General features: G+C 38.8%; 1 protein-coding gene across 9 annotated transcripts in view; it reads left to right on the top strand.

The window, feature by feature from the left end:
• LOC116737092 (pleckstrin homology domain-containing family A member 5) overlaps nt 1-25,612 on the top strand; it is a 158,595-nt gene that overhangs the window by 113,296 nt on the left and 19,687 nt on the right. For 6 of the 9 annotated variants that reach the window (XM_032590066.1, XM_032590071.1, XM_032590065.1 and 3 more), the window contains 13 exons: nt 1,112-2,185; nt 3,738-4,021; nt 4,909-5,147; nt 6,993-7,076; nt 10,804-10,923; nt 16,390-16,443; nt 18,492-18,572; nt 21,642-21,704; nt 21,783-21,863; nt 21,951-22,103; nt 24,681-24,782; nt 24,881-24,989; nt 25,562-25,605. In XM_032590066.1, coding sequence (XP_032445957.1) covers nt 1,112-2,185; nt 3,738-4,021; nt 4,909-5,147; nt 6,993-7,076; nt 10,804-10,923; nt 16,390-16,443; nt 18,492-18,572; nt 21,642-21,704; nt 21,783-21,863; nt 21,951-22,103; nt 24,681-24,782; nt 24,881-24,989; nt 25,562-25,605 — 2,488 coding nt within the window. The remainder of the gene's footprint in view (nt 1-1,111; nt 2,186-3,737; nt 4,022-4,908; nt 5,148-6,992; nt 7,077-10,803; nt 10,924-16,389; nt 16,444-18,491; nt 18,573-21,641; nt 21,705-21,782; nt 21,864-21,950; nt 22,104-24,680; nt 24,783-24,880; nt 24,990-25,561; nt 25,606-25,612) is intronic. The other 3 variants (XM_032590067.1, XM_032590068.1, XM_032590072.1) reach the window with 3 other exon arrangements.

Raw genomic sequence — 25,612 nt, 5'->3', positions numbered from 1 at the left:
GTCAGTAACCAGCACACTTGGCTTTATGCTTGGAGGAGCTTTGATCCGTTCTCAGCAAGTTTCTATTCAAAGTTTTTTCCTGTGAAGATCATAACTTCTTTATGCCAAGGTGTATTTGCACCATGGGAGAGAAAGTACAGAAATATAAAGACATTAATGTTCACATGGACGACAGACTGGACTGGAGACGCAACAATGAAGCTTTGACAAAAAGGGACAGAGCAGACTGGACTTCTTAAAGAATCAAACAACTTTCAGTGTTTAAAGCAAGAGTTAGATAGTTTAGATTGTTTATTTGATCTAAAACTCACAGAGAAATGTAACAGTTTTTACAGTCAATCAACACTCCAACTGCAATCAATTTTATAAAAACCAAGTCAAATAGAAATAATTATAAGATACTGTGTATCTTCTATCAGTCTGTTGTTGAGCATCATCTCTTCTGCTGTCATCTGTTGGGCCAGCAGCATCAGAACCAGGAACTTAAAAAGGTTCAACAGCCTGATAAAGAAGGCTGGTTCTGTTCTGATTCTGTTCTGGTTCTGTTCTGGGGACGACTGTAGAACCTCTAGAGATGATGATGCAAAAAAGGATGTTACATAAAATCAAGAAATTCATGGATAACCCCGGCCATCCTCTTCATGAATCTACCTCATGAGGCTGTCATACAACAACAGTGTCTTCATTCAGAGGGTTCTTCAGAACTGCAGTTATACAGACTGTTACAGGAGATCCTTGCTGCCCACAACCACCAGCATCTACAATAAATCTTTGAAGAACCTTAGATAATATGAGTTACAACAACATTTAATGTCCTTTGGGATTATTCAAGTATTTTTAAATTGACCAAGTTGACCAATTGCATAGTAAGTCCCTCACAACAATTTATCTTTTCTTCTCACCTCAAAAATCTTAGATTTTTCTGCTATGCCATTTTTTAAAACTCAAATTGTTCATAATATGATCTCCTTAACCTGACTATCTACCCAAGTTATCTCAAGATAGCATTACAAACAAATTAAGACAGGGATCTGCTAGAAATCTTGTCACTTTATTTTGCCTCAGTTTTTCTCGCCTTATATTGGAAACTAACTCTGCTTGTTGAACACAGGCTAGACAAGCTGAACGTGGAGCAGCAGACACCTCAGCAATGGAACAACTTGTTGAACCACACTGCCCTTACACAGCCCGAGATCCAGAACAACGAACGGAACAGAGAACCTGTACGACAACATTCACTTTCACGGGCCGATGAAAAACGCTTGAAAGACATTGAAAAACAGAATAGCCAGAAGGAGAGAGAGTATTACACCCTACAAAGAGATGGAGAAAAGTACTCATTAAAGAAAGATGGAATTAGCTACATGCTTCAGAAGGACGGAGATAGATATCTCCTTCACAAAGACGGAGAGCGATACCTGCTGCGAAAGGATGGGGAGAAATACTCATTGCAGAAAGATGTGGAGAATTATTCTGTTCAAAAAGTGAATAATAAATATACAGTGACACCAACAGAAGATAAATATGCTCCTTCCAAAGATGGAGAAAAGTTTCTACTTGCAAAAGATGGAGAAAAGTATGCTCTGCAGAAAGTTGGAGACAGACACATGCTCCAGAAAGACGGGCAAATTTATGCTCCTGTAAAGAGACAGTTATCATTAAAGGAAACAGAAAGATACAGCGCCATGAGAGACACCGGAAACAAATATGGTACCATACAAATTGTGGATAAATACGGCAATCTAAAGGAAGTAAGGAAGTACAGCACACTACGAGAGGGGAATAAATATGCTGCTGTTACAGACGCAGAGAAGTATGCTACAATTCGTGCTGGGGAAAAGTATTACTACCAGAGAGATCCAAGTTCAGAAAGGTCTTTAAATAATATCAACAGCATTAAGCTTCAGCCTGCTCAAGCAGCTGCCATTGCAGCTGCAGTGTCAGCATCGCGCCAGAACCAGGCAAATGTCAACGTCCAAAAACCTCTGCAAGTTAACAGGTCTGGAGAACAGCCTGGGGACTGCGGTCAGATAAAAGCAGAAAACACTGTGGCCAGGGTTCCTCTGCAGGCCCCAGCTCCAGTTCATGAGCCAGACTTTGGCATACCCAGCTCCAGTTCCATGCAACACCTGGAGCCGAGGGTTCGAGTTCACCGAACAAGAGAACTGGATGATGACTTGCGAAGGTAAGGCTTTTAAATGGTGTCTTTATACATTATTGAGACTTTATACATGCATTTTTAAAGTTTTGAACTGTTTGTCTTAAGCAAATTGTAGCATAAAATGACATCGACTGAAAGCTTGTGCTGAAGATGGAAAAATACTTTTCTTGCACTACTGACTATAAAAACAGCTAATCAAATGTATTTTTTTATTTGAATATAAGGGTGTATATGGACGATCAAAGCTGATCAAAAATTTCAGTCCGTTACAGTTTAATGTTTTTAGGCTTTATGTTTGTTTACAATTATTAATAAGTGATCACTGTACAGTGTTATAATCTAATACAGGTCATAGATTAGCTAATTTAAACACCTGCTCTACTGATGATCAGCCAGAGTTGGTGTGTAACTCGCCTTTTTTATTTTTTAACTTTTATTTTTTAACCAAAACATACTGAATTCCACAGTACATTTACATTTACATACAGCTGGGTTAAGTCAAGTAAGCAAAACTAAACTACTTCTCTTCTCTAATTAAACAGTAAAACAGTTTTCTCCCTTTTTTAATCGTGTCAAGAAACTGTTGTGTTTGGGGCTGAAAAGAGAACTACTACAATCTGAACAAAAATAATGTTTAAATCACTTTAATCTGTATTGAGGCTATATTCTGTGTTTTAGGCCCACCTAAATGTTAAGAGAAGGCTACAGGAAGTGAACATATCTTTCAACCTCAACCTTTCATCCTGGACATGGGCCAGGAGGCCAACATCTGCTCTAACGGGCAGGAATTTAATATTTCATTATTACTCATGGCCTCAAACAATTGCTACTCAAAATTTGCTCTCTGACTGACTGAAAAATTGCTGTTCTGACTACCTGTGCTACCTTGCAGAAATCGTTAGAACTGCGGCTCATGGAAGTTGAGTAGTGCTGTTTCCTGCATAAAAACACACCCAAGAAATTCAGCTAAACAATAAGTTTGCATGGAGAGGGGGGCTGTCACAAAGAGGTGCTTGGGTTTCAGCAGCTGATCAGACACAGGATTGCTTTCTAACTGTTGACAGATTTCACCTGGTTTCTTAGTTTTCCATGACTTTTTGCAGCTGCTTTTCTTCATGGGTCCAAAACTACAAATGTGGTTTGATTTGTTTGTATGCGTGAATTATATGAGGCCTATTGATTAATCAAAGTATGGTTGTAAAGTTGTTTGTTTTTTTCCATCAGGTTGGCCAAACCTCATTCTCAGCATCTTTGTTTAGGCTAAACGTAGAAAGGACACTTTTGTTAGAAATGTTCTAGTTCAGCATGTTTTCTTGGACTAAATAAAGGCAAGGACTGGTTGACCTGAAATAGCCATAAAAAAAGATGTGCATAAACTCCCAGAGTTAGAGGGTAATGCTTTAACAGCAGAACTGGAAGCTGAAAGCATGTTTACCCTTGAACGTCTTCCACATGTATTTCAAGTAGCCTGCTACTGAGTTACCCAGTCTTTTAAGACATTAAGAGTTTTACGAGTTTCATTAAGAGAGATTAGCAAAAACAAAAATCCACACATCCTCCCTGTTGTCTCTTTCAGTGTTATGTCATACCAGACATTGCCCAGGAACATGCCCAGCCACAGGACACAGATCGTCCCCTGCTTCCCCGAGGGTTACCGCACACTGCCCCGCAACAGCATGATGAGGCCTGATAGCATCTGCAGCGTAACAGGCTCTGTTTACGATCGGGCCCTCCGGCCAGTCTCCTCCACTATCAGCACAGCAGAAAAGAGGCGATCAATGAGAGACGACACCATGTGGCAGCTGTATGAGTGGCAGCAGAGGCAGGCCTTCTCCAGGCAGAGCTTGGCACAACCAACAGGTCTGCCTCATGCCCTAGCAAATGTTCATACCGCTCCAATTACTTTTGCTTTGTGTCACTTTTCAAGCACAAACTTTGTTATATTTAGTGAGATTTCATGTGCATTATTGTGAAACTGAAAGGAATAATGGTTTTAACATTTTTTACAAGCTGAATTTAAAAATTTGACATGCATTCACACCGGCCTGTTTAGTCTACTTCCACTTTAATCAAACTGTAGCTCAATTGTCCAGAAGGTTCGGTTCGTTTGAGGAGGTGTGAATACACAATCGCACGCTAAGGTGGACCAAAAAAGTGATCTCTGGTCCATCTAAAAACTTTAAAGCTGATTTGGACCTCGGTGTTATTTTCCTTTGCGGTGCACTGCAGCTGCTGTAATTTTTAAAACTTCAAAATTAAAATCTCCAGCAGAAAACAAACAACAATTGAACAGTAGAAAAACAAACATATTGAGCATTTAGTTGTTAATAGCCTGGCTCCGGTTGGATAACAACTTTAAAATCGTAAGGTATTCTCCACCATTAGCCTCTATGTTTACTTCTGCAAACACTAAGCACTTCTTCTTCTGTTTTATGGCGGTTGCCAAAACACTGAGCATGCTCACTACGTGTGGCATTACTGCACCCTCTATGTTGCTGCCCTCAGGTCGTTGGCAGTTCACTCAGTAGATCACACACAAGTTGCATATATTTGGAACTGTGAATGCAAAAAACTTTGATTTCACAAAAATGTAGAATTGAGTGTTGAAGCCTGCAGTGTGAATGTAGCCTTAGAGACATATCTCAGCTGTTTGTTTTTTTCAATTAGCATTTATAACAGTCAACTTTATTTTGTAATTTGATCAGAAATTCTGAATTTGCTGTAACTTGTGGTTGCCATGTTCTTAGCTGTGGGTCAGTACGGCACCCTGCCCAGCACAAAGACCATGGGAAACATCTCTGAGCATGCTGTGGCACGCTCCATCTCCACCTCCCCATCTCATGGCAACCTGGCTCTCTACAGCAGCTTTTCCCCCCCTCACCAGCAGGCTGCTCCTAACCCAAGCAGCTCACTCTCTGAGGTGTCCTCACCTGTCCTCAGAGGGGATGGGACATTGGATCGCCGGCAAAGGTCTCACCTCAGCAAAGTAAGTGCATGGCATTTGAAGGCCAAGTCATGTAAAACATATTTTTTGGAGCATTGGGCACTGCTATATCATATTCACACACTGCTGTCCACAGCATGGTGTTTGCCTTTGGCATGTCATTTTTCTGCCTAATGTAGTAGATCTCAGATCAGATTGTTTTTATCCAAACAACCTACAGTTTTTACAGCCTTCTGAGAAGTTTGTTTGAACTATCGTTATGGATGAGTTTGGCTGGGAAACAGGGGTGGGTAGGATTTACACCTGAGTACATCTCTACTCCCTTTGGATTTTATGGACAGATGGACTGCTGTAGTTTGCAGGAACAGCCACCTCTGGTTGCTGTAAATTCATATTCCACTCAAAAGTGGGATTAAGGCTTTTGTTGGAAGCAGTTAAGAGTTTCTGGTATGGATCATAAAGTTTGAATATATTAGGTGACGAAGGGAGACAGCAAAAGTGACATAAAGAAATCTCTTTAAAACTCAAACCTTTTTATGTAGAAGAAAGAAAATCAGGAAAAACACGGAAGTTTATTCATTTAAAATGTTCCAGGTTTGCCCTCTAACTTTAAAAAAGATGTTCTTGTTGGATCTGGAATCATGCTGCCTGTTTTGTCCAGATCACAGTGGGTTTGTTGAAGCAGGTGTATGATGGCGTCTTCAACTCCAGCTCCATAGCGATAAGCAAACTGCAGGAGGTCCTGACATGCGATATCTGCTTACTCGGGTCGCCAAAAGGAGTTTCTCCAGAACCTTCATGATGTGGGATGTCAAGGCAACAGGTTTATAGTCATCGATGATTGATGGGTGACTTTTCTGTGGTATCTAAACAAAGCAGAATGAGCAGCAGCATCTCCCAATTCAGTTGAAGACAAACATGTAGAAGCTAAAGAGTCCATGACTGAGGTGGAGAATAAAACATTTGAGGTTTGGCAGAAACGTTGAGAGTGGGATGTCTGTGTAGGATGTTGAGCTTGTCCCTGAACTAAATCTGTTGAATAATGTCTTCATTTCATTGATTCTGTGTAGCTGTCTGGCTGATATTCTGCTTAAAGCCTGTGATATAAATCCATGTAGACAGATGCTGGCTTTGGGAATATAATCCTGCAAACATGTTTCTGCAAGCACATAATACTGCAATCACTACTCAGGCTAGGTCCTTTATAGGGTTTGGAGTTCATACAACTTAAGATCTTACTTTGCTCATCATGAATTCATGAAACACATGATTAGAACTTCCTCTTTTCTCTCACCTGTTTCCTCCTGCTTCACATTCACAGTGCCTCCTTTGAACTCGTCTGGGGTTTGGGGCTGTAGTTTAGGTAATATGTGAGTCTTTGAGATGTTCATCATCTGCACCTTGTTGTAAAATATCACATTGCTGCTATGGCTATTCATCATAACAAATGACAAAGAGTAAGCAAGTGCCTGTAAAAACCTTCCAGCTGTACAACATTCAAAACTAGAGTGAGTAATTGCCCCAAAAAGAAATATTTTAGCCAGAAGACTGAGCGGGGGGGCAACTTCTTTAAGTAGATTAATTAGAATAGAAGTAGCAGATCTACCCCAACATGCTGCACCTTGAGCCGCTCAACTCTAGAATCATAGTAATTATGGTAAAATATTTCTTTGCATATTTTTTCTTCACCACTAAATAAGTTCAATCCAATTCAAGTTCAAAAATACTTTATTAATCCCAAAGGGAAATTAAATAATAAATAAAGGTTCTCAAATTAGAGGTTGAATTTTTCAATTTTGTTGTGCTGCTGGAATAATGGAAGGACATATTTAAGACTTGTTCCATATCTGTACCAGGACTGTTCAATCTATTTTCCATCTCTCACAGTATGGATGTCCATCAGACCGACGGTCGGTGGCAGCCTGTGTCTCTCCTGAAACCATCACACCACAGACTCTGCAGGGCAAGACGGTGAGTGTTCACTTCTGCTCTGCACCTTCCTTTACCTCCTTTACTACAAATAAATAAAACAAACACTAACATGTGTATCAATTTTGAGTCAGGTTGGCCTGTTTTGTTCCTTTTCACACCTCTCTTATTATTGGTGGCATAATTTTTTGCAATTTTACATCTCTAAACAGATAAGAATAACATAGCCTCAAAATATGTTGTTAGAATATCAAAAGGAAATATACTGTTGCAATATTTAGACAAATATTTCAAATGGTTTCAGTGTAGAAATGGTGTTTTTAATTTAAACATATTCAAGGTTTCATAGCAATTTTTTTATGGGAAAATAGTTTTTATTTTATTAGCTAAAATTCCAAAGTAATGCAACTATAAACTATCACATATTGCTCAGATCACAATGCAGATTTAATTACCTTTTTGGACGCCTTGCAGCGTGACATCACATGCGGAAGATCCCGCCCACATTTCCCTGCTGGTTGACATTGACAACTGTTGGTTTAAACTGTTATGTTATCAGTATAACACGTTAAATCTTAAATGTACTGCCTGATATATAAAAGAAAAAGGGACGTAGAGCTTTAATACTAACTCCATGAGGGAGAGGGAAATAGTTCAGTTATTCTTGCTTAACTTTGCCAATCGTAGCATGTAAATGTGATGTGGAATTCAACGTGTTTCGGTTCAGAAAAAAATCAAAAGGACGACCTACACAACAACTCTGATGGATCATGAGTAGAGCAGGTGTTTAATTTAGCTAATCACCCACTGCATTGTAAGATAAGCTAATAGCAGCAGTAGCTAATCTACCAAAGCAATCACTCAATAGTAATCACAAAATAAACATAAAGACTAAAAACATAAAACTGGAACAAATTGAATTTTCTGTTCGTTGTGTGGAAGTGTTTTTTGGTGTTGAATCCTGAAACATAAAGTGGCGTGGCTGTCAGTTGCCATAGCAACTGACAGCCACTGTAGCCCAGTGCAATATAAGCCAAAAGAAAATATATACATTTATAGACAAAATATATATATTTCTGCTTTTATTTTTAATTATGTCAGCTTCGACCCTCGATAAACCCTTATTTTCAAATAAAAAGTTGATGTAAATTAAAGAAAATCTATTCAATTACTTGTAAAAATATCTAATGTTGAGCACATGTGCAAAACTTCCAGATGTAAACACTAACATGCAAGGAGTCTAAGGTTCTCAGCACACTTTGTCACAAAGCCCAGTTTTATATCTGTTTCTGAAATGAGAGTAAATTACCCAATGACACCCATCCACCATTTGCACTGCAACCCTGCAAGAATTAACAGGCATACAGTCTGTGGGGTCTGGTGCTCATCTCCAGCAGTCAGGACACAAAACCAGCAACTCTCCACTCACACTCGTATCTAAGGACAGGCTGCCTTGAGGTGAGAGGGCAGAGTTTACTGCAAAGCAGCAGTACCAACTTCTGTGCCACTCTTGATATTAAATTGGTGGGAATTTTAACTCTGTTGGGTTACCTCAACAATTTAAAGTATAACTAATGGCCAAAAGAATTTTTTACTTTTGCTGTTGAACTGTTTGAATTGGTGGGGTGCTGGTGCCTATCTCCAGCGAGACATTTCTGGCGAGATGCGGGGTTCAAGAGGGCACTTTTTTTTAATTTATCTTTTCTTTTTTTTTTTCAAAGGAGAATTTATATATATATATACAGTACAGACCAAAAGTTTGGACACAACTTTTGGTCTGTACCAAAAGTTGTGTACAGACAGTTTGGTCTGTCCAAACTTTGGTACAGACCAAAAGTTTGGACACAACTGTGTGTCCAAACTTTTGGTCTGTACTCAGTTCAGACCAAAAGTTTGGACACACTTTCTCATTGAATTCAATGAGAAAGTGTGTCCAAAGAGGGCACTTTTTTTTATTTATCTTTTCTTTTTTTTTTTTCAAAGGAGAATTTATTGATGGCCCCATTAAGAAACCCCGTTTTTAAACTGCGTTTTGTTCCAGCAGCAGCATTTGTAAAGCTACTCCAAGACGAACATGTTGAGTCACAATTATTGCATTTAAGTTGAATCTGTTGCATCATTTTATCCATTTAATTGATTAGTTTTATAATTAAGTCGATACTTTTTTCTTCTTTTACTTTGTATTGCCATTAGTGTATGGCAATACACAGACCAAACTTTTGGTCTGTGTCCAGACCAAAAGTTTGGACACAACTGTGCGTCCAAACTTTTGGTCTGTACTCAATACAGACCAAAAGTTTGGACACACTTTCTCATTGAATTCAATGAGAAGGTGTGTCCAAACCTTTGGTCTGTACTGAATACAGACCAAAAGTTTGGACGCACAGTTGTGTCCAAACTTTTGGTCTGTACTGTATATATATGGATTACAACTTTCTCTTTGAAAATTGAAAATTTTCTTTTTTGTTATGATCTTTTTTAAGAAAAGAGAATTATTAAAGGTTAAAATTATTATTATACTAATTCCTTTATTATAAAGAATAAAAAAGAACATGTTTGAACATTCTTAATATCAAATGTTGATCTATATGCTTAAAATCTGTTCCATCTTGCAGTTGAATTATTTTATTGTTTACAGAGGTCCTTTAAGTCACACATTGGGATATAAAACCATTTCACTCAGACACGCACTCCAGCGGTGATCTGGATTTGGAATCGCAAGCATTAATTGGTAGCTTTTCTCATGTTTGCACGTGTGATTTATTTATAATGTGGACATGAAGTAGAACGGGGCTCCTGTGCTCTGACTTCTTCTCTGACTGCTGATAATGACAGGCTGCAGGATGGACCACTGTGTAAGACTGACTGCAGTGCTTAAGAAGTGATATGGGGCTCACCACAGCAACTTGGTTATCACACAGGACAGAGCAGAGCAGCGGCAGTGTTGTCCACATAAAAGTCTCCAATGACACAGACAAAAAGATTAGATTTGTCACTGGTCATCTACCTTTTTCTTCTGCTCTTGTGGGCCGCTCTGGGATTTTATGGATCGTTTACACAGAAGTCTTATTTAGTTTGCATCATTCAGGGTATAAAGGATGATGGAGGATAAAAGGAAAAACAAATTTCAGCCAGAAATGGGAATTGCCTGCTTTGTGAATGTAGCATTAGGTTTAGCATGCGATGATTAACATTACCTTACATACAAGCCTCATTGAAAAAAGAGCATGTGCACCAACACATTATCATTTTTGATGAGCTGTTATCCCTTTTTGCCTTTTAGGTGAGGTACTTAGAGAACTCGTGTACAGAAATTCAGTGTTGCTCATTAACGTTTTTTTTTTGAGACAGTCCACTCATGCAAACTCTAGACAGTGAGGCAGAGTTCAAAATTAAACCCTCCATCTGCTCTATCTGTGAGACAGTGATTCCGTCACAGACACACCATAACCAAATAAAATGCTGTGTGTGCTGATCATGTGCTGGTCATGTGCTGATCATGTGCTGGTCATGTTGCACATTGGTTCTTTGTGTCTTTGAGAAATCCATGAAGTGATTCAGGTGTGTGCTGGTCGTGTTGCAGCTGTTAAACTTCGGCAAGACATTCATCTGCATAAGACATGACTGGAGGCCCAGAAAAGTGATGCAGAGTTTTGTTTGAAATAAATGCAATAAGAAAGTAATCCTCTTGTTTCAGAAGCAATATGCTGACAAAAATACAAAAGTCAATATTAGTTGTTTCTTCTCCTCTTTGTGTTGCTGTGTGCAGCCTGAGGAGCTGACACTGCTGCTCATCAAGCTCCGCCGGCAGCAGGCAGAAATCAACAGCCTGCGGGAACATACAGTAGCTCAGCTAATGGCTCTGGGAATAGAAGGGCCCAACCCCAAGGTCAGCCCCGAGTGTGCATGCACACATTGGTTCTTTGTGATTCTCTGTGTCTTTGAGAAATCCATGAAGTGATTCAGGTGTGTGCTGGTAGTTTCTCTCTTTTGATATAGCAAACATTTTGCAGATTCAGTTGTTTTGTGTCTGACTTCCATTGAATGTTTTCTAACCATGTGTGTTCATGCTTGTCTTGGTAACATTTAATTTAAAACATAAACATTTAAATTGAATTTGGTGTGCGCTTACAGGTTATTTACCAAAAAAAGACAAAAAATATTAATTTTTACAAACAACATGACTGTTTAATCGATGATCCCTCATCTTTTTAGCATTGGGCCAACGTTCTATCATTAGCATTTTTTTGACCTCACATTGAATGTCTTCCACTTCACAGAAACATTAAAATGCTACTGGGTTAAACTAACTAGTTTAGCTTTGTGTTTAAATGAGCAGGCTTTCAACCATTATTAGGGTTTATATTGTCATAGGAACATTGGGCAAAACTTAGAAATCATTCATTCCACAACCAGGTCTAAGCAGGGCTCAGTGATATTACATTGTTGTAATAACTATTGTGTGATTTAAGATGTTTCTAAAATGTGTAAACTTTAGGCCAAAATTAAGGATACAGAAATACACTGGATTCTCAGCCAGCTTGAAGGTATTTATTCATGATGTGTCTCTGTTAACACACCAAATTCAATTTGTTGTCCACCAGTAAATGTGGGCACTGATGGATAAGTTGGTGATTTTAGGTGGTGGTAGCTGCTTCCTTGGGTTTGTGTTCTGCATGTGTGTCAGTGCAGTGTTGGTAGAGGTGCTGCTCCTCTGCATGCTATTTAAGGACTTCTGTGCTTTGGTGGTTGTTTCTTTCCAGTCAGTCACTGTTTTGTGTTTCAGTCTCATATGGAAGCTTGTCCAGTAAAAATTTCTTTTAACTGATGCATGCCTGAGAACTTTGTTAAAAATTTATTTGGAGTATTTTGTACCAGTGAAAATGGTAAGACCTTTTAAAGCTGTTACTAAACTAGTAAAAACTCAACTGTATACCTGGCATGAAGTTTATCAAAACCTTTCATGACCATTGAAATATTAATGTATGACTTGCTTTAGCTGGTTTGTCATTATGAAAGGATAATATCCCGTGGATTCATGAAGTACCATGCAGCTTCCAGGTGCATGCTTTGCTTGTTTTCGTCATGTCTCTCCAGTGCATCGAGTTTCTCTTCCCCTCTTGGTTCCATAGAGAAATGTTCCCAACACACAGGGAGCAACAGCAGCAAAACAGCATCAGTATTCCACCAGTCAGGGTGAACCCGACACACAGGACGCCATAGTGACGACAGCAGCAAATTTTCGACTTTCTTGTGTTGCCTCACTAGCTCACTGCATATCTACGTGTACGAGCTCAAAATTCACATGCACAAATTTCACCTCACTGCACAAGTTCAATAGGATTGGAGAGAGAGAGAGAGAGAGAGAGGGAGCGGCGCTGCGTCCTGTGTGTCGAGCCCATAAGGAAGAATGAACTCTGTTACCTGCCAGGCTCCTGGTCTCCTAACACTGAGTGTAGCATGAAAACGCTGTGAGGAGGAACAAGCAATCCAATCCCAATGGACTGACAGTCCACACTCACTGGGGTGTTTAATTGACAAGTTGTTAAAAGGCCAGTGCAAAATTGTGAACACTAAGACAGTTTGCTTAATTGCAAAAGAGCCTTTAATGTAATTGAAAAGCATTTCAAAACATGCTGCAAACATTTGACACCTAGTACTACATCTGTACCCCCCACCACAAATGTCATAACTGACAGTGTTGGCAGTTTTCCCTGTCTGAGAAAAATTATGAATATATTTTTTAGGGTAAGTTTGTTTACAGAGAATTAACACATTTTATTAATGCATTTAATGCATTTTATTCATTTATGGTTTATTATTTAGGAATCAGAACTCTGGAAATCAAAAATGTTGTAGCAACCTCACACAGTGGCACCCAAATTGTTGGGAATCAGAACTTGCTTTGATGTTTGGCTTACATAATTATTAATAATTAATAATTTATTCTCATTCAAATTATTAATAAAATTACAATTCTTTAGGTGATTCGGGAAACCATCCAGAATGTCTGTGGTCATAAGCTAAACTCTCTCTCTCTCTCTCTCTCTCTCTCTCTCTCTCTCTCTCTCTCTCTCTCTCGCTCGCTCGCTCGCTCGCTCGCTCGCTCGCTCGCTCGCTCTCTCTCTCGGAATGAATTCAGACCTGAAGAAGAATCTCTTCACACAACAATAAATGATCACTGACACACTTATGTCTAATCAAGTTTGACAATTCATAGCCCAACTTTACAGCTGAATTATTATTGAATAACTTCTTACTTTAACTACTGGTATGCATATAAACCAGGCTACTTATATGGCAAAGTTGAATATTAAGATGAGAATCAAATCAGATTAATAAAGAAACTATGACAAAGTGAAATAGAATATTGAAAAACAACTTCTAAACTACCTAACTAATTAAACCCCAAAAAATAAAGGAAAAATCAGATTTACAGAATCATAAATGCAGCACAACAGTCTTGTAGGACAGAGTAACCCCTCTAAGACCCAAACAAAAAGGGCAGGAGGTTAAGTCACTGTCCAGACTCAGACTGGCCCACTGTCTTTCAACAATAGGTCATAAAACTCTGCATGTTGAGGGCTAACTCAGCATGCACAAAGAAAATGTGGTCTTAGGCTTTGTACGACTGCACAGTAGATATGAATTAGGAAATCAAAAAAGGAAGAGAAGTGGGAACAAGAGGGAGAAAATGGAACAGTCTCACTCTGAGCCGATCGTCAGTTTGGATAAAGCAATGTCCAAAGATCCAAAAATTGATGGAACAGAAAAACTCTCTCCAGGCAGCAGGCGTAAACTGCTGGAGTTTCTTAGCAGAACCTCTGGTACTTTGGGTTGACTAAACCAAAGAAAGTACCTTTCGTGTTCAGGAATGGAGAGGTTGCCACAGCAGGCCTATGCAGGCAGACGCATCAAGAGACTTTGACGTCTCTATGGGAACGCAGAAACGTGATGTACGCAGACTGCTGCCTAGAAGTTCTCCAGTGAACACTTTGAAGGTTTTGAAATAAATCCTCTTCCTGGGCAGCAGGATAGAAGAAAAAGGTTCAGAGCTCTTGACTCCAACAAGACTTTGGGATTGAGGTCTTGCTTCTGTAGTGGGGATCAGTTCTTATCTGAACAGCAATGAGTTTTATTGCAGGGGGGAGTTTTGGCAGTGATGGCTCCAGCAGTGATGTCTCCAGCACAAGGAATGTGTGGACATACAGTTCAGATAGTCCCTGAACAAAAATGGAATACAACATTATGTATTTTAGATATTTGATACATCTTCCAGGTCCAGTGCTAAAGGTTCCTTAGAAATTAGTTTATTGATCTTTACATTATTGTGACGTTTTCATGCTATTACTTAACAATGGTCTCAAAATAATAACATTATTGTTAATCACAATTTTTGGAACAATTAACCGCCCCAGCAAAATTTTGCATTTTGACAAGGCTACATTGATATTAATACACATATCACTTGGTAGTAAAGAACAACTTCTTTTTTGATTTTCATATGTTTAACATAATTGGAAATCTTAGAATCCACACTTTCAGAATCTGGTGGTCCCTGAGTGTTTGTGAAATGGGTTATGTTTTCCTCAGCCTGAAAAGTTAGAGAAACCCTATGTGCATAATCAAGAATCAAGTCTTGTGACCTTGTGAAGCAGAAGAAGGAGCAAAGACCCAAAAGTCGGGCCAAATGAAAGCTCTGGCACGGTGGGTTTGAACTTTTTGCAGAATTTAAAGAGGTCAGCTGCTATAGTTGAGTAGACAGGCAATGCCAGCAGCATACCCTGGGTGAGTCCTTAGAATTGGATTAAGAAAATGTTCTATAGAAGCACAGTGTGAACACATTCCACAAACTAAGATCCATAAACAATATGTGCAAGTTACTAAAGGGGCAGTATTATGTGTTCTCCAGGAGCATAGTGCCATTTTACAGCACAATCACAGAACTATTTTAACTTCAGTTGTTATAAAAATTATGTGTATATCAAATATACTTAAAGCTGCAGTACGTAGCTTTTATTAAATTTATTTTATGGGTTTTTTTTTTACATAATTGTTGAAACTGTCACTATGTCACAACTGTATCATATGAGACCAATAATATGTGAAAAAAATAAAGCTTTTCTGCCTTCTCCCACTGCTAACTAGAAACTACCAATCAGAGCCAGGAACAGGGTTGTAGCGCTGTCAATCATGCCCATCTACACGCCTCCCAGATGTGCAGTTCCACCAGGTGTTTGCTAATTGTTGCTGGCTAGTCTGAAGCAGATGAGTGGAGGAGTGGAAACTGCAGCTGTGAGGAGGAACTGCGCCTTGAAGGCAGCACTAGGTTCACTGAGGAGTTTTGCACAGCTGAATGGTTGCCATGGGAGATTAAAGGATTTCTCAAACCTGCATGAAATCAACCAATAAATCAATCAAGTTTCTTTGTTTAGCACATTTCAGCAAAAAGGCAGTTCAACGGCTTCCCAACATAGAAACAGAAACATACAGTCATAAAAAACCATAATTGAGAAACTATTTACAAAGATTACGTTTTGATGAGTGACATCACTAAAATCATTGATATACATCAAATGAGCTGGTCAATGTTACATTTATTATGGTTCAAAAGTAACTCTACACAGGTTGTTTTCAGCCTTGTTTTAAAGGTACTCAGTATTTCAGCAGTTTTGCAGTTTTCTTTAAGTGTGTTTCAGATTTGTGGTGCATAGAAGTTGAATGCTGCTTCTCCATGTTTGGTTCTGATTCCGGGGATGCAGAGCAGAACCAGAGTCATAAAGAATCAAGGCATATTTTTGATGCGGGAATAACATTATAACCTGACGTAATTATCAAAAAAGCCAATTTTACATAATACCATTTAAAAAAATAATGATAATATAGTCACTTGATCACTTCCATTCAGATGAATTGGCAGCACAGCATTTTAACTGTGCTGGCACCACAGAGCAGCACCACTTAGTGTTGTTGCTGATTTCATCTTGATAATAAAAGTTCAAAGAGGATATTTTGTTTTCCAAAGAACTGATTTTCAGATGATTTCATTCTGTTTGTTTTCGGTACATACAGCATGTGATCTATTATTATTATTATTATCATTAATTAGGGAAAGAACTGAATACACATTTTTTCTTGACCTGTAAATTATAGGGTTGTTTAATAAGTTTGAACTTATTAAAAATGTGCTGTAGTAAATTTCCTTCTCTTCTTATCTCAGATCTTACAAACAGCTGTTTATTCCATTTTAATTTATCTGGCTTTTCCCCTCCTTTACCCATATGTCTGTGATTTCACAAAAAATATGGCTTTCATTTTCCTACTCCTTCTTTTTTATCGTCTTTGACTGCTATAGACTGATGTTCTCTCCCACCATCTTCAGAGGAACCTTACTTACCTGGACAAGCAGGTGAGAACTTTGGTTCTGGCTCAGGCAGCGTATCTGTGATCTCTGAATTGGAAATGAAACTTTTGTTTTTGAAACGTCTCTAGCACTTATTAGTGTTCACAGCTACACTGAGTACAGTAGGTTTTAGGTGAACCAGAAGTTGCTCTGATCTGGCAACATTTCACCTCTTTGCTGTAGCTAAGATGGAGCAAAATCAGGTATTTTTGAGTGACATATGAAATATAATAAAAACACACTGATAGTAAATTCTCTTCATCATAGCCCCTGACAGTGACTAGAATATATGAGGCAACAGGTTGACATTTTGCCCACCAAGGTGCTGTAATAGAAGCAGAAGAAATATATAGTGTATTTGAGCAAAGTTGATGACACCCAAACTGTGATGTTTAGAAAACCGGGTCAGAGCATCTTTTAATAGCAAGTCATGTGGGATGTTGGTGATCAGCAGTAGTCTTCTGTTAAAAGCTGTCCAGAAAAGCAACAATGGCAACCCAGCAACAGGAGTCATGGGTGCCCAAGTTGTCTGATGCAACAGACAAGTTAATCCAGGTCAAATTGCTCAAGACGTTATTACTGGTTATGAAATAAGAGTGTTGGAGCACACAGTTCATAGCTGCTAACTGGGTTAGGCCAGCATGGCCATGCTAACGTCGGCTCAGTTTCATTAGATATCTATAAACTAACAACGTAATCTACACAGAGAAATCAAAGCAAACAAGTCTATCTGTTATATCCATTAAATAGATGTTGGCCACAACTGCTATTAGCAGAAAGTGACATTGAAATGGCATTTTGGAAAATTCTTCCGCACAAAGTGAGGATGGTCTTCAGTGAGGATGCTCTCTGGTCTTCAGCTCCCTCCATAGATTCTCTTTCAGTTACATGTCAGGTGATTGGCTGGACCATTTTTGCATTCTTTGATTTCTCTTAAACTAGCTAAGAGTTTTTTGGGCTGTTTGTTGGAGTCATTTTCATTTTATTATTGAAAAATCCAACTTCATTTCATCTGCAGATTATTTGCAAGAATGTTCAGTTACATTTCTTCATTCATTGTTCTTTGAGTTATATGAAGACTTCTCTATGCTGAAAGACAGACACACCATGATAATCTTGCCTACAAACCTTATTGTTTGCAGATGTGCTGTTTTCCATCCTTCCATGAAAATAGTTCAAATTTGCTCTTGTCTGACTGGAGCATTATTCCAGTAATTCACTGGCTTGTCCAAGTTTTCTATAGCAACCTTGAAATAAGCTCCCATCTTTTTTTCTCTTCAGCAGTGGATAAATATGTTTATATAATCTATGTTAGATAGATGCATGACTCATAGTTTTCATTGAAAGACTGTACCTGCAATTTCTAAATCTTCCTGAAACTTTGTAATCCTTGGCTCTTGAAAAACTCATTCAAGTATTATTTTGTCTCCTCTCTCAGAACTCTAACTAAAACACCTATTTGTGACTGGTTTATAGTATTTTGGCCCAAAAGGGGCTAACCACAAAATCTAAGAAGTTTCAAGTTACATATATATTTTGCTACAGCAATATCTTGAGAGAGGTTTTTACTTTTACCAATTATGATAGGCTTCTTCTGTAAATCCCTTTTAATGATAAAACTTTTTAATATCCAGCTGTTGTTAAATTGCATTGATGAGAGCAGGTCTGTTTTCTGCTGAAATGTTTCCCCCAAATGTTTCTGTTTCAGCAGGTTTCTATGGCTTTCTGTGACTTTTAACAGTTCATTTTCTTCATCTGTTCAGGAATGTGTCATTTCACTTTATTATGTATTTTAATTTATAGACTTACTTACTTTGATGTCTTTCTGTATGTTGGTTATAGCATAGGTCTGGTTCTTAGGCACTTATTTTCTACACTGCACTGTACATGAGTTTATAGGTTTCAGACTGCAGTTTAAAATAAAACCATAATTTTTGAGCAGCTCTTTTTCTTCTTTTATTTATTGTCAGCTAAACAGCATTTGATATCTTAGTCTCTCTTACCAGCTGTGTTATTACACCACTGTATCCTCTTCTTCCCGGCACTGATGCTAGACGAAGGAGAATGAGCCTCTTATCTTCATGATTCACACTATGATTGAGAACTCGGCGCCAAGGCCGCAACTCTACCAGCAAGTAAGGTTTTTGGAAGGTGCTCACTTGAATCGGCGCAGAGCCCATCCAGCCATCTGCTGAGAGTTTTGGCTGGGTCACAACCTTGTCATGGAGTTTTAGCTTCACAGCATTTTGGGAAATGTTTCTGCCATAATCCAAGAGCACACATTTTCAGTCTGAAAGCAGCATTTCATATCTTTTGTTCTCAAAACTTTTAATGATTGTACTCAGAATGTCTCTTCACACTCGCACTTAGTCTGTCCTCGGATTAAATCTTCTTTTGCAAAACTTTCTGCTCGCTTGGTGGAATTTTCCTGCCATAATCCAAGAGCACACATTTTCAGTCTGAAAACAGGATTTCATGCCTTTTGTTCTCAAAATTTTTAATACTTTTGCTTACATTTTCATTTTGAAAGTGAAATGTTTTCACTTTCAAAGAAATACATGCATAACTTCATGTATTTCTTCTCAAAACTCATAATGCTTGTACTCAAAAGTTCTGCTCACACTCACACTTAGTTTGTGCTCGGACTCTTTGCTCGCTTACGAAACATAGAACTGCCTTTGGACACAGTCGCCTGGCAACCTCTCAGCCAATCGAATTAAAGTATTGTACTGGGTGCATTTGTTTCCTTCTAGCGGGTGTGCCTGTGTGTCTACTATCGATTGTAGCAACCTGCACCGCCCACTGGATGTAGGGGGAAACAACGACGTCAGCTTTCTGCTCTGTAGTACACTAAACAGCCACCAGCAGTGTGCTATTGATTACTAACAGCCTTTTGATCTTAGGCACAATTTGGTTCACCCAACAAAAGGCAATATAGTCATGACATGATATCTATCTAAGGCAGTTCCAGGTTTTGTAAGTGAGCAGAGAGTCCAAGCATTGACTTAGTGTGAGCACGACGAGAAGTTTTGAGTACAAGCATTACACGTTTTGAGAAGAAATACATAAAGTCCTGCTTTCAAAATGAAAATGTAAGCAAACGTATTAAAAGTTTTGAGAATAAAAGGCATGAAATCCTGTTTTCTGACTGAAAATGTGTGCTCTTGGATTATGGCAGGAAAATTCCACCAAACCAGCAGAGAGTTTTGCAAGCGAAGATTTGCTCTGAGCAGAGATTGTGAGCGCAAGGAGAAGTTTTGAGTACAATCATTACAAGTGTTGAGAAGAAAGATAAGAAGTCCTGCTTTCAACATAAAAATACTAAGAGAATTATTAAAAGTATTGAGAACAAAAGATATGAAATCTTGTTTTCAGACTGAAAATGTGTGCTCTTGAATTATGGCAGAAACATTTCCCCATACACAACTGCTAACTCACCTTAGTTTCATGGTTACACATTAGAGCATCAAGGTAAGAACTGAATCAGGTTGGTTTAAATGGAAAGTTCCCAAAAAGCAACCTGGAAATTGAGGAGTTATTTCTCAAAAGAAACAATCAATCCTTTGAAGACTTTACTTTTTATCTGAGTACCTAGGAATAAACTTGAGTTTGCCCTTCAGCTTTACTTTGTTTCCAGCAAAGCTCCAATGTTTCAAAATGACTTGAAGTACAGCAGACTCCAGCCAAAACTTTGCTGTGGTTGCCCAGTTGTTGTGTATCCACATCTCCACCATCAAGCCCCAGTTTCACTACATTGATGCAGTGAACCATTCAACACCAGTCACTGGATCCTTCCCAGATATAACAGCTGATGTCTGTAAGATGTCTGTGATTCAGCACCTGCCATTTGAGATGCTTTCCTTTATTGGAAATGGGCCAAACTGAAGCATGGGACATGTACTGTCACACAGACTCTTCTCCACCTGTCTTCATCCTCCATAGTTTGGTGTGTACGACACATATGTACATGTCAAGATGAGTTTTTCTAAAGATGTATTTTTCAGATATTCTTTGGCTGTGTTGAAAATGAATTTCTTCATGAAAAAATGACTTCTACCCTTTATGAAAGGCTGATTGAGGTCTGTATAGAGGGACAGCTTGTGTGAATCAGGTTTGCTCAGATTAGCAGAGCTTTCTTGAGTCCAACCAGAAGTCCTTCTCACTTCACTATGTAAGAAAGCAACAGTCATCATCATTGAGATTCTCTCTGTTCATGCAGTAGTTAAGAGGTTAGCCCTGCAGGATGGACCCATGTCAGGATCCTCCTACAGAGCCTGGTCATGTTGATGTGCTGTGACATGCAGCCCCACGTCACCACTGCCTGTGAAAATGTGCTGTAGGGCTTCTCAGTTCTGCATGTTTGGTAGAAAAATCACTAAAGTAAACATTCCTGCATCTTCTCCTTCCAGTGATTAGTGGTCTGTCAATGAAAACTTTCATCCTGTCCTCCATGACAAAAAATAAGGATCTCACCTGACTCCTTATTTTGTTTTGTTTGTCTGATATTTAGCCTCAATGAGTAAACATTCTCTTCTTCATCAATTCCCTCACAAACATCACCTCCTGTTTCAGATCATGTTTATAGTTTAGTCTTTTGTTTAGGGTTTTTTGGCATTTTTTTCCATAATATTCTTAATCTTGTGCTGAGGAGCTTCAGCATTTACCTTTATCTACCTCTATGCTCCCCTTCTACAAGATTTTTGTTTTGTTCCTTTTCTCCAACATTTAACCTCAGCTAACAGAGAGAAAGCTGTTGTGTATTCCATATGAAATAACTCTTTTGAAATGAATTTTTGAGATGTTTGCATTGTTTTACTGGCAGTTCTTCCTTACACTCTGTAAGCTCTCTGTCTGAGCTGCAAAATAGTTTTCAACAGCATTTTTATAAAAGCCACTGAGTCTTCCACTACATACATAATGGGACTCCATGATATTCCCATTTTCATGTGATATACCTCTCAACCCCAAAAGCATAGTATATGCTTGTATAAAATGTAAATCATTGGTAAGTTTACATCTTGATCAACTGCCAGCTTGATGATTTGTGAATAAGTGTGCAGATCTCTTTCCTTAACGGCATAGAAGGGCATCTAAGGAATATCATTGCACAGTCTCAGTGAAGAGAAACTGGTTTTCATTTGATCTTAGCTGATGGGTTGTTGGCGCCCCCCACTGGTCCAATCTGAATGTTTCTCCTCTTTCAGATCACTCCAGAAGATTTTAAAGACAGCTCTTTAAACCAGTCCATTGACAAGGCTGATGTAGAGGTAAGAAAGCTTTGCTGTCAGTAAAATGCTGAGCAGCTCATGAACTGCACAGCTGATCTCGGTGTTTATTCACATCAGACTAAGCTGAGCAGACTGTGTGAGAAGGACAAGGTGCTGAGGATGCAGGAAGAGAAGCTGCAGCAGCTGCACAGGGAAAAGGTACTGCCCTGAGCAGAGCAAGCTCACCTTTCCACTTGGAGATTAGTCTCAGGTATGCAGTAAGGAACTCCTGTTGTTTTGTGGCAGCACACTCTGGAGACTGTGCTGCTGTCAGCCAGTCAGGAGCTGGGTGAGCAGAGCGGCTCCAACACGGCGGCCATGCAGAGCCTGGTCCAACAAAGAGATGTTCTGCAGAGCGGCTTGCTCAGCACCTGCAGGGAGTTGTCCAGAGTCACCGTCGTAAGTTCAGACTCAGAGTCAGATGACTTTATCTTGGTAAGATAATGTTGATGGCAGCATTATCTCAGCTGATTCCCTCCTCTGGGAAGGAATCAGCCAATCAGAACAACGGACCTGATGTAGCTTCCAAGAAGAGAAAAATTATTCAGAGAAAACAAAAAGTTAACAGTTAAAATAACATCGAATAGAAGGAGTGGAAAAAGAAAGTGAGAAAAAGAGGTCAGTTTGCCCTTCAGTAGCCAAAGTCTATTGCAGCATAATAAAACAAAATGAAACAAAATAAAATGCTACTTTACAAAACAATAACTTGCCAAAAAACAAACAGCCTGAAGCCAAGGCTTATACTCGCCTATCTTAGTCATAGACTCAGCAGTCGACAGGAATGAAAGATATTGTCCATATATGAACATACATAAGCACGCATACACACATTTATATTCAAATATGCATGTATGCACATATGTAGACATATGTAGGCTATATTGTTCACATTTTCCCAATAGTGGTACATGGTCAATGGTGTCAAATAGATCAATGAAATCAATGAACACACACTGTAAGCTGAACTGGTGCTTATTTAATATATACTTTTTATTAAGAAAGGAGCCCATGCTTATCCTTATCATCTATCTATCTATATATACTGTATATATACATATATATATATATATACAGTGCTGCTTGAAAGTTTGTGAACCACCCGAACATGGTCATTATTTTCTAAAGAAAAATTATAATAATCATGTGACATGAACATCCAAATCTCAAATTGTAAAGCAAACCTTCCAAATAAGGGAAACAAAGAAAAAAGGATACATGTTTTCATTATTTATTCAACAAAAGTATTTTATCTGTCAAAAAACTGAAAATCTGCCAAGTGCAAAAGTATGTGAACTCTTTCAGTTAGTACCTTGTGGCTCCTCCTTTTGCAGCCATTACTTCAACTAGACGACTTCTGTAACCACAAACGAGTGTCTCACATCTGCTTTTTGGGATTTTTGTCCACTCCTCCTTGCAGAACTCTGCCAGTTGAGTGAGGTTGGCGGGACATCTGGCATGTACTGCCCGTTTCAGATCTTGGCACAGCATTTCTATGGGATTGAGATCCGGACTTTGACTGGGCCAATCCAGAGTATGAATCTCCTTTCTCTTAAGCCAATCTTTGGTACTTTTGCTTTAATACTTTGGGTCGTTGTCTTGTTGCATAATCCATTTCCGTCCCAGCTTCAACTCCCTGACTGATGGCAGGAGATTCTGGTCAAGAATTTGTTGATAATCCTGGGAATTGATGGTTCCCTGGAGAGTCGTCCAGGTCCGGAGGCAGAAAAGCAGGCCCAGACTTTCACATTTCCACCACCATGCTTCACTGTTGGGAGGACGTTCTTTTCTTTAAATGCAGTGTTTACTTTTCTCCAAACATGACGCCTGTGATTGTGGCCAAATAATTCAATTTTGCACTCATCCGCCCCGAGAATGGACTTCCAGAAAGCCTCTGGTTTGTCCAAGTGCTCTGGCAAAGTTTAAATGGGCGGCTTTGTTCTTTTTTGAAAGCAGAGGCTTCCTTCTAGCATCTCTCGCATGAATGCCATGTCTATTGATATTTCGCCTGATTGTAGACGCATGTACATTTATCCCAGATGCTGACAGAGAGGTCTGCAACTCTCTGGAGGTGATGCGTGGGTTGGCCTTTACCTGCATTATCATTTTTCTGGTGCTTCTTTGTCCAAGTTTTGACGGCCGTCCACTTCTGGGCAGAGTTGCGGTGATGCCTAGTGCCCTCCATTTGTAAATGATTTGTCTCAGTGGATGGATGAAGCTGGAATCTTTTGGAGATGGTCTTATAGCTTTCTCCAGACTGATGGGCTGTCACCACCTTCTTTCTGATGTCCTCAGATGTCTCCTTTCCTCTCGGCATTGTTGATCTGATCTTTATGCCTTGACACAACAGTGGTTTGGTTGGTTTCCTCTCCCATTTAACCTGTGCACCTCAAAACTTTTCCCAAGGATGTCTCATTTGATTGGTCTGCTTAGTTGATTGCTTGAGCACTCACATGTGTTTCACCTGAGTCTTTTACCGGATTGTCTTTACCAGTGCAGCTGTGGTTCATTTACTTTTGCAGATGCTCTGATTCCATGTTTCATTTAGTCTGCTTGCAATTCATACATTTCCCTCAAAACAAGCAAATGGAATCGATGAACATAAACCTGACATTTCATATACAAAAACTGGTAATGAGAAAATAAGAAAATCATGGTTAAAAATAAGAAAAATTTAAACTACTCAACTAGTTCACAAACTTTCAAGCAGCACTGTATATTTATATATATATATATATATATATATATATATATATATATATATATATATATATAAATAATATTAGTTATAAAGTTTTTGAATATGTTTGTAAAGGAATTTCTTAGATTCTAATTGCATAAAGGCAGAGTAACCAATGTGAAAACCTTGGTGACCACACATTCACACCCCTACCTATTACTAAATGCAGGTCTAAGACTCACATGCACAGCATATGGACACACACATCTGCACACACTGTGTGTCATTGTTGTTCCCAGGAGTTGGAGCGATCGTTGAAGGAGTATGAGCAGCTGGAGGCAGATGTAACTCTAGCCAGGACCAAACTGCTGGAGCAGCTGGAGGCCCTGGGTAGCCCACAGGTAGCAGACAGACCCAGACCCACTCACAAACACACTCTTTATTGGTGGCATGACATTCTTCTCTTACTATATGTTTCTTTTGTGTGTGTATGTCTTAGACAGAACCTCCAAGTCAGCGGCACATCCAGATCCAGAAGGAGCTTTGGAGGATCCAGGACGTGATAGAGGCTCTGTCTAAAACTAAACCTCACCAGAGAACAGAGTGTGGTGAGTTTATGAAACGAATCACTTCCAAAACTTTTCTGCACCCTTGGCATCCAAATTTTTTTCTACTGTAGTCATATTCAATAAGCTATATATATTTCAATGAGTCTCATTTGTCAGATTAAAAATGCCTTATGAAAATAACAACCATTAAATAGGTATGAAACATGATTTGACAAGCCCACATTCCTGTTTTGAAAAATAACTTTTTGTTGGTGTGATGTAAAAATTATATTTTAAATGTCAAGTTTTATATTATTAAAATTATAATAGAAATAAAAGCTTTCAAACATTCATCTGTGTGGAATTAATCTATATAATTTGATTCACTTAGTGATAAAGTTTCTAAAATAAATGGGCTTTTCAATAGTTCTCTAATTTATTACAGTAAATTGATTGAAGATGATTTTACTCTAAAATATTTGTTCCTGTTTATCCAAACAGGCAGTTAGCTCAGCGATGGCTTCTCATGCTCAGGCAGCCATGTTCCTGGCTGCATTTAGTTGGTTTTGAAGATTTTGGTCTGACTTAGTGGTTCCTCCAGATATTTCTACCCTTTTTGTTATATTTTGCAGGTTTTCCTGGTTCAACGCCTCTTTCCAGTCAGCAGAAAAATGAGGTAAAGC

Source organism: Xiphophorus hellerii, chromosome 17, assembly GCF_003331165.1.
Source record: "Xiphophorus hellerii strain 12219 chromosome 17, Xiphophorus_hellerii-4.1, whole genome shotgun sequence".
NCBI lineage: Eukaryota > Metazoa > Chordata > Actinopteri > Cyprinodontiformes > Poeciliidae > Xiphophorus > Xiphophorus hellerii.
Note: the sequence above shows the minus strand (reverse complement) of the source record. Positions and strands in the feature narration are given on the sequence as shown.